Source organism: Lottia gigantea (genome assembly GCF_000327385.1).
Source record: "Lottia gigantea unplaced genomic scaffold LOTGIsca_9, whole genome shotgun sequence".
Taxonomy (NCBI): domain Eukaryota; kingdom Metazoa; phylum Mollusca; class Gastropoda; family Lottiidae; genus Lottia; species Lottia gigantea.
In genome coordinates, this window is record NW_008710950.1 from 538,872 (window position 1) to 549,461 (window position 10,590).

At 30.8% G+C, this 10,590-nt stretch overlaps 2 protein-coding genes across 2 annotated transcripts; one reads left to right on the forward strand and one right to left on the reverse strand.

Annotated features, from left to right (window-relative positions):
* Positions 1–8,828, reverse strand: LOTGIDRAFT_155674 (hypothetical protein; the record flags this gene model as incomplete). Its single annotated transcript, XM_009068216.1, has 5 exons — positions 1–579; positions 1,057–1,232; positions 5,583–5,639; positions 7,037–7,423; positions 8,813–8,828. The coding sequence occupies 5 exons, from the start codon at positions 8,826–8,828 to the stop codon at positions 1–3; spliced, it is 1,215 nt and encodes a 404-aa protein (XP_009066464.1).
* Positions 8,829–9,377: 549 nt separating this feature from the next.
* LOTGIDRAFT_155675 (hypothetical protein) lies at positions 9,378–10,379 on the forward strand (the record flags this gene model as incomplete). The annotated part of the gene is made up of 1 exon (XM_009068217.1): positions 9,378–10,379. One exon carries the CDS (start codon positions 9,378–9,380, stop codon positions 10,377–10,379), a length of 1,002 nt encoding a protein of 333 aa, XP_009066465.1.
* Between the last annotated feature and the right edge of the window lie 211 nt (positions 10,380–10,590).

Consider the following 10,590-nt stretch of genomic DNA (forward strand, 5'->3'; position numbering starts at 1 on the left):
TCATACATTAAACTGTTTATTATTATTATTATAAACACTCTCATGACTGGCTACAACATCTGGGGGACTAGAAGATGCCCCTGTCCCTGTATAATTTCTCAAAGAACTATTTGAATGAAGTTGAGAATATCTAGCAGGAGACGACATTGTAGTTGAGATAGACGAAGTCCGAGAATGTGAACTAGATTGGTGTAACGAGTCCGATTTAGCACTATTAAGAGAAACACTATGACATCGTATTACTGACGAATAACCATTTGATGGCTTTCCACACGAGGTGTCCAAAGATGAAGCAGAGGTGTACGGATAAGGGGGAGGGCTCTGTTTACGATCATATATAGTTCGATTAGGCGGGGGTCGGAAATATTGCTGTGAGTCTGTATTATCTAAATTACGTTGATTTGCCAACTGTTTTTGACTCTCCGCATACCCTTCCTCACCATCGCGAGATATGGGTATTTGTGGGGGGCATCCTATTCGTCCATCACGATTTGTCGATAATGTCTGGATTAAACGATCACGAAGTAAAGCCTCCTGTTGCTCCATCTGTTCACGAGACGATGGTGTTGAAACAAAAACCTGAAAAAATATAAAATATAAAATGATTAATACTGTATTTAATATTTCTCTATAAATTATGCTTTGCAGCAAAAAAAAATAAAATAATTTACTTTGTATGTTATGATCTAATTTGAAACATTTTGAAATGTTGGTGACAATAGACAATGCTCGAATAGACACTACATCATCAACAGTCAAAATTATGGCACTGTTGTAGCTAGGTCAAACTGCAAATATCACTTGATATCATGTGATATAAACTTGGCAAGTTATATTGTAGATAATATACATAATTGTGGATATTGTTGAATCTACAACTAGAGGGCAGATATACTTCACAAGAGGTAAATACCCACAACCAATTTAATAACTTATATGATATTCTACATACATTTGAAGTTTCTCATTTAGATTCTCTTAAGCTATCTAAATTCATCTGTACCTTGCTACATTAACTACAACAAACGTATACATGTAAAGAAAATATTAACCTACCTCTGAGCTCTGAGATTGTGGGCGAAGTTGAGCCTCTCGTGAACTGTGACGATGCCAAGCTCTAGAGACTAACTGACACTGTGTTCTCATAACTAGGCAAATTGTAACACCTAACGTAATAAATATTGCGGCACAAACCACTATCACAACAATAATTTTTACAGAATCCAATGATGCTGAAATGATAAAACATGTCTTGATAAATATAAAGATAATACAGCATGGCTTACATCATTTACCATTATCAACTTAATTTTATCAGTCTTTAAAATGGTCACATGATAAGATAGACATATTCATATTCAACATTTTCATATTTCAAATTCAAACACAAAATCAATTTAAATTTAGTTAAAACATTTGACATAATGTGACATTGTAATATGATTCAAGCTTGTCTGGCATTCTATACTTCATTATTATAAAACAATACACTAATCAATATCATTGTGTGACAATATTTATTTATAAATATGTGGTTAGATTAATAACATTTTTATTTTCATGCATAGTCTTTAAAAAGATGAAAAGTCACAAAAACATCAAATTCTTTGTGTCTGGAAGATTTTGACCAGTAATACACAACACTAAGAAAAATTCAATGAAAGTCATTTTAAATTAACGGACTGTATTTTCTGATTTTCCAAAGCCTGCAGGACACTGAGCTTGGGTTCTTATCCAAACATTAAAACACTTTTAAAGTCAGCCTTATCAACCCAATGTGCTAACAAACTTACACTGTACTAAGAAAGAAGGAAAATTCTCCACTGGTGGATCCAACTCAAAATAAGAGATCTAATTTTCAAATTAGTCTTTGCTCTCCTTTCAGACATGTTACTTGTGCTCTCTGAGAACTTTTAAAATAGTAGGTCAGAAAACCTGACTAAAACATTTTGTACATTCCCCAGGTACAAGTTAAAAATGGAGATAAGTTTTCAATGTATTATTTATTAATATGACTAGACAAATTGCTATAGATAATTTATGACAACCTTGTACTCAATTGTACAAACTCATTCTGAGGTCAAATTCTCCATTACACTTCTGAATAAGCTACAACTTATCCAGACTACTAGACTTATTTACTAATAACTGATTCTGATAACATAGTACCTACTAGACATTACAATGTAGAAATCCTCTAGAGATATCTGAAACTAAAAGATATCATGTTCACAGTTGTACAAATGTTTTTCCTCTTTCCCCTCATATTGTCTTCTGGAGACACTCTACCAAATTCTATATTCATCAAGATTGTTGCTGGATGTATGATGTAATCAATTATTATCTTACAGGTTAACAGACTTAATAAATTTCAATATAGACATGAAGCTATTTTATATCACTTCACTTCAAAAAGGTTCATTTTGTTATATCTGCTACTCATATATATATATATATATATATATATATATATATATATATAATACATATATTGCCTTGACAGCTCCCCAACCTCTCAATGTACATAATTTATAGCCAGCTTGCCAGAAATTCTATGTTCAATATTAAACCTATAAATATTTACCACTACCAGACTAATGTGATGTAAAACAGCCATATTAATTACAATTTAGTGGCCTACAATCATCAATCTATACAAATACACACATAATTCTTACTTGCTTTCCCTCATCCTAAAATTGTAACAATTTAACCTTGATTTGCCTTCTCCTTATCAGAACCTCCCTACAACATGTGCCAAAGCAGACGAGTGTCAGCCATTTATTTAAGATTTTGGCTTGAAGCCAAGTTCATGTTGACATTAGGCTAGTATTAAACAGGTGAAGGTAGCAGACAGCTATGCTGGAAATGAGTAGTCATTCAAAATAAAGGGATTAATTTTTAACAAGGAAAGATTGAAATAGAGTGGGTGGTAAGAATAGACATCAGTACAAGTCAGACTATACTATAGGTTAAAACAACTAACTAGAATAGTTTGTATTGGTATGTATTCAACAATGAATGCACCAGACTATTCTGAATGTCACATACTGCATGTTATAATATGTGTGTCATTAACTTAGAGCTATTGATCCAACTTCCAAAAATACACCATAGAAAGCTTACTCTCAAATACCCCAAAAGTATAAAAGCACTGACTACAATGTGAAAATGACAATCAAATATTAATACCATTGTAAACAAATATTCATGTGGTAGATTGATTTCATATGTTTATATAAAAACTCAATTTCTCTAATATTCAACAGATCACGGTAAAAAGATAACATGGTCAAAACCACTAGATCCTTAAAACTACACCCGCTCAGTTAATGAGACGCTTAATTGCTTTCCTGAAGGATTCCCAGAGTTCAATTCTGGCATAGTTCAAGGTAATACCTGCATAGTTTTCATCCCAGTTTCCCTTTATCATTGCAAGTTGCAGGGCCTCTAGATAATCAGACAATAAACCATGTTTACACTCTTTGCATTTTAAATAAATATTCTTTGAAGAGTAGACTTATGCCACTGTCCTAACATACTTTATGACGAAGGCCTTCTTCATTAATGGAATCAGTTGCATGAAAGCAGGACACAAATCTCCATATCATTCCAATTAAAACAGCAGACTGCAATTTTTGTCAAATAAGACACAAGAGATAAACACACTGCAATTTGGTAGAAGAAAAATTGTCCAATATTGTTGAATATACCAATTCAATATTGTCAGTAACATCCTCAGTTGTATCTAGATGTATCTCCAGTTGCAGCTAGACACATCCTCAGTTGTATCTAGATGTATCCAGTTACAGCTAGACACATCCTCAGTTGTATCTAGATGAATCCAGTTACAGCTAGACACATTCTCAGTTGTATCTAGATGAATCCAGTTACAGCTAGACACATCCTCAGTTGTATCTAGATGAATCCAGTTACAGCTAGACACATTCTCTGTCTGTTACAAAAAGTATATTAGAAACAATCTCCTTACACCAATAATTGTAGAGGTGGGCATAGACATATTTATATTATATTATGCAACCTTTCCTACAGATATTTGAAAACAGTAATCTGTATTATATATATTCTGTGGAATATGGACACCATGCAGTCATCAACTTCTATACATGACAATGTATTCAAGAAATAGTAATCAGAGATAAGAGTAGAGAGATAAGATAAAGAAGAAACCTAGATGTAATGTCTAGACAAATAAAACATACACAAAATAAATGAGATCGAGTTTGAAATTTGGACTGTCTGTCTGTAATATATCTACCAGTGGGAAATAAAGTAAATTGATTCATAGTCATCTTTCATAGCTATAGTTCAAATCAGAATTCCAACTTACTCTTCATATTGTTCTGATTTATTCCTATATAACCATGTACTTACAAAATTTTAATATACATATACTTGATCAATTTTACACAAAATTTCAGTAAAATATCTTGTTTTCAAATATTCTATGTAAATGCATCAAATTGATTAGATTTAATACCACAGTATATAAATGAAACAGGATTCATTCCCCACACATGGCTGTTAACTTTTCATCTAATAACTTGTACATTACAGTTACATTTTTTTTTTTTGGTTAAAGTTTTTTTTAATTGGTCAGAAGACTTCTGGTTCAATCTCTCTATATAAATAAAATGTTGTAGCAGCTCTGGTAAAGTAACTAACTTCAAAGTAAAAATTTGGAGACAATTTTAGTGTTCGTAAATTGCTTTTATTGAAATATTTCATGATGTTTTACTGTCACACAATTTTGGCTACCTTTAATTAATAAAAGAAAAACCATTATTGATCAAACTGTATCCATGTGTCAATCTGTGTTTTTCAAAACTGAATATCATCTTTGTTTTAGATTTGTTGAACAACAGAAGCAAACATTCCTGACACTGAAGTTTTCACATTAAATTTCAGATAACTAATTTTCTTCTTAGCTCTAATAAAAATTTGGTTGAAAAATAAATGAAGTATTATGTCAAGTAAAAATCACAACTTGAGGAAATATGACTTGTGTTAATGAAGTGTTTATAAACACACTTCAACACCCCCACCAACTTATATTCAGTTATACATTGATCTAATTTTTTTGGAGATATTGTTCTCTTTAGTAAATTAGTCTAAGATAGTGATAGTTGTTTAACTGCACTGTCAACAACAATGACAATGGTGCCAAATTTCAGATTTTTAGTTCTCACCAAATAAAAAAATTAATAGCATTTGTAAAAATATGTCCGAAGAGTATCAAATAATATTGAAAGTTGAAGGAAATCATTGTCATTGATTTGGTATACATAATAGAAATCTGGAAAGATATCATTCATTCACAAGACAATAAGATTTTGAAAGTTGGTACAATATTGCCAAATATAACTATATTTCTGGGTGTAGGCCATCTAACATACAGCTACACTTCTGTAACAATTTGTTTACTTGACCACAAGACCTTTGCTACTGAGAAAGCATATCTCATATCAGTGGCTGCAGTTTACCTATTACTTGTCCATGATCATCATTAGGTTGTCTAAAAATATCTATAATCTGATTGTCTATATTAAAAGAGAATTTACCTGTTGGGGAAGAAGATGCTGGGAGTGGACAATTTATTTTCGAACCAGACTCACAATCTACAAATAAAATTACAAAATAGAACAACTTTGTATATAAAATAACATCATGATGAATGTCAGAGCCCACAGAATTTCTAGTCAACACAAAGTGTTTAAGATATGAACAAAAATTTCCAGGCACTAAAAGGTAAAATACATGATATCAAAGAAATAATTCATGGGTATAAGAAAGCTTGCCAGGCAACATAATACAAGCCCAGCCTTGATTTTAAATAAGAATATTTGGCAATACAGTTACCAGTATGAAATATTCAACCTATAATTATACACATCTTGCAAACCTTTTTTGGGTGATAATAAACAATAATACCAAGATTCAAAAGTTTTTCAAGAACATAGACAATTACTTAAATAGTTTTTGAATTTCAACAGGGTTCATCCTTTGAAGATAATAAACAATTTCACCAAGTTTCATTAGAATCTATCAAGAATTGTGCCTTCTTGAGTGAATATGCTCAATTATTGTGGACAGAAGGACATGGGTGATGCCAATATACGCCCCTCATTTGAATTGTATAAAATGCACAGAGTGTTCAGAGTAAGTGGTGGTCACAAATCTAACACCTAAAGGCATTTTCCTTATGTAATGGTGTACCATACTTATCACATCTAACTGCTGATAATTGAGTCTCAAAGTGTAAGGTTGAGGTTGGGGTAATGTTAAAATGAACAATCGAGAGTACACGAATTCTCTGAATTTTTTTGTTAATATGAAGGACACACCTTTTTATCAAGTTTTACATTGATGGTTTTGGGAAAAGGGTTTTGTGCGCAAGTCAAACAGTTCCCAATGATTCGATGGAGGCTGCAATTTTTAAAGAACTTTTCTTCACCCTAAGTGTTAGAATATTGCTGATTGGATAAATTGAATGGTGACACATGGTCTGCCATGACACAAGTATGGCATTGTGAAAGCAACAGTTAGATGTCATGAACATTGAATACCATTGCTAAAGGAATGTGGAGTAAAGGGTACATCTAGTGCCAATGTATATTTTTCTGTATCTTTATCAGCATAACATATATAGGCACCCAGTACATATCAATCACTTGTAAGTGATTATAGTAGTACATAAAGTAAAAGATCTAAATCAGGGCTCTTATATAAATAGCAATATATACAAAGTAAGTTTAATCTGTATATATTTTCTTACCTAGTCAAAATTAAGATAAAGCGGAATGCTGGTGTTTTATATTTTGAATCAGACCCATGAGGAGCACAAATATCATTGCTCAAGTATAATGGAGTTAAGAAACCACACTAGGCAATAGTAGTGATAGTAATACACACACACACTAATTGTCAAGTGTCCACTGTGAGCATAGTTTATCAAAATATGCTTTAAATGTTTAAAAATCATGTTTCTACAAATGAAAATTAATTCAATACTGACCTTTTTTATGAAAAGTATGGTAAAATATGTGAAAACCACTCCGATGACCAATCCTCCAAGTAAATATCAATTTTAAACTATTAGAATGGGAAAGAAAGACTTGTGGGGCTTGTGAATTATTTTTCTGCCAACATACTGTCTCTGTACGAACTTCTTCACCGTTCATCATATCCTTTATAATAATTTCCGGTAAACACGAATTGTACGTTGTCGTATGATTATTAGATGGCAATATAAAACCAAATAATTGTGTAAAGTTTAACTGTATGTTGTATTGTTTCGGAGCTTGAATATGATAACAACAACTTGAATGACCTTTATTCTCCAAGTCAATAGAAAAAGCTTTGATTTCACCACTTGAATCAGAAAATGTAAAACTACAATCAGCTGAAATTAGAAAAAAAATCATTTTATATAAAACCACAATTTCCTCCCATCACACTCATTGCAAATTATATTGTTTATTTGTCATAAAAATTGTGAAAAAGAAAGTTACATTTTTTACAAAAAAAATTTTGGCAAAAATGGCAAACAATAAATAAATAAAAAAAAGTTTGACATGATGTGGGAAATCAAATCATAACTATGTTCCTAATGAATTGAATTGTAACAAAATGTGGCAATATTGTCTCTCATTTCTACCATTGCATGTGTCCTCATGCAGGATTCTCATGCATTATCTTATTTCAACAAATTCAAAACTACAAGAAAATATGAAAAAGTTGCAAAAATAGTCTAAATTCAATTCGTTTTTTTCCATTATCATATACATATCAAGTGTTTGAAAATATCTTGATATTAAGCGTTTTTCAATAGATAATTGCATATTTATGGATAATTACTATGTTTTTTGGATTTATCGGAGTATATAAGGATCCTGTTATGTTATTTATGACACTAGGTATATCTACTGATGAATATATTGGCCAAGTTTAAAATTCTTAAATTTTATGTTCATTCTAAGAAGTAATGTCACTTTAACATTGGCATCTTTCTCATCAAAGTTATAGATGGTTATCCAAAATGGATTAAAATATCTGAACAAATTCCTTGGAATCCTCTGTGTTAAAAGTTCTGATTATCTATTCAAATTCTCATGTAAATAAGTACCAATTGGAAGGTACTTGCCTTATATATTGGATATATGGTGGTTGATTAGGGTATGTAAAAAGAACATTTTACATAAAATTGACCTATGACATCATCTTTACATAACAATTTCACATAATTCTATGCATTAAAAGAATCTGAATCTGATATCTATGAAAATCAGTAATCCACCACTTAAATTAATACTGTGGACCTTGCATAAAGGCTTAACAAACAACAGTGAATTTGTGATGAACATCAATTTTGTCAAATCTTATATTATCATATGTTCATGTTGGCAATGAATTTGTCATGGAATTTGTAGCAAACAGTTTTGAAACAGCAGAAGTAATATTTTTATTGCTCTGTTAACCATTGCTATACCTAGATGCAAAGTCTCTTTCATCAAGACAGATATTAAACAGCTAATTCAAATACGGTAACTAACTAGATAATCAAGTCTAAAAGATCAAAGAGGTAAATAAATATAATTAATTCTGCTACATGTCGATTTTATTATAGAATTTAGTTTGTGGCAAGAGTGATCGTAAAGTAGGGAAACCTTCTAATGAAATATTGAATACTAGATTGGCCAAAGAGTAATTAGATTGGTGCCATTGGGTACAGTATTCTATCATAATTTATTGAAATCAATATTCGCACACAAGCTAAATTCATCGGCTTTACCTAGAAAGCAAGACATATTGTCTAATAACCGATTTTTTTGTAAAATAAAATGAGTAATCAAATGGGAAGTCAACCATAGAGATTTGTCTGCCAAAATGCTGAAAATTATGATGACAAACATGGCAACATCTGATGTCTAGGAATGGTAGGTGAGTAGGTAGTAGTTTAACCTCAGCTTTGTTCTCCAATGGAATTTATAATGAAAACTCCTCCTACAACATAAGTTGATATCTGTCAAAACATGAGGTGCAAATCAGGGCTGTCAGACATTAGATACAGTTAACAGATGACTGACATTTACAATAAAACTAAGAGAAAAAATCACAAGAAACTGGAGACAAGGTGCTGTTCTGATATTTCTATTAACTAGTGATATAAAGTAAAATGACAATGTTTGTCACTTTATGTCATTTCAAGACAGTAATTATCCAGCATCATTTTTTGTCAAGATTATTTAAAAGATTTAAAAACTTCAAGAGTCAAAAGTACAATGTGTAGATATTATCTTTTTGAAATAGGTAGAGATAAAACGCATTAAAAGATAGAATGTCACAGCAATGGATTGATGGTACAGGTAGTAGTTAATATTAATGAATTGATGGTAGTTGTTAATATTAATGAATGGATGGTAGTTGTTTATATTAATGAATGGATGTTAGTTGTTAATATTAATGAATGGATGGTAGTTGTTAATATTAATGAATGGATCGTAGTTGTTAATATTAATGAATGGATGGTAGTTGTTAATATAAATGAATGGATGTTAGTTGTTAATATTAATGAATTGATGGTCGTTTTTAATATTAATGAATGTATGGTAGTTGTTAATATTAATGGATTGATGGTAGTTGTTAATATCAATGAATTGATGGTAGTTGTTAATATCAATGAATTGATGGCAGTTGTCAATATTAATGAATTGATGGTAGTTGTTAATATTAATGAATTGATGGTAGTTGTTAATATCAATGAATTGATGGCAGTTGTCAATATTAATGAATTGATGGTAGTTGTTAATATTAATGAATGGATGGTAGTTGCTAATATCAATGAATTGATGGTAGTTGTTAATATTAATGACTGGATGGTAGTTGTTAATATCAATGAATTGATGGTAGTTGTTCTTAATTATGAATGGATGGTACTTGTTAATATTAATGAATTGATGGTAGTTATTAATGTTAATGAATTGATGGTAGTTGTCAATATTAATGAATTGATAGTAGTTGTTCGTATTAATGAATTGATGGTAGTTGTTAATATCAATGAATTGATGGTAGTTGTTCTTATTAATGAATGGATGGTAGTTGTTAATATTAATGAATGGATGGTAGTTGTTAATATCAATGAATTGATGGTAGTTGTCAATATTAATGAATTGATGGTAGTTGTTAATATTAATGAATGGATGGTAGTTATTAATATCAATGAATTAATGATAGTTGTTCTTATTTATGAATTGATGGTAGTTGTAAATGTTAATGACTGGATGGTAGTTGTTAATATCAATGAATTGATGGTAGTTGTTCTTATTAATGAATTGATGGTAGTTGTTAATATTAACTAGAATAATTGTTGTCACTGATCAATGGTTGTGGTTATTGGGCTAGCACTTGCTGCATTAGCTACTTGCTAGTAGTGGTAATATTACTGATCTAGTGGCAATAAATAACTGGTCTTGTTGTGGAAATATTAATTGTCTAATTGTTTGACTGGTTAAGATCAAGTTGTGGTAATATGACAGGGCTAGTTGTGGTGCTAATATGACCGGTCTAGTT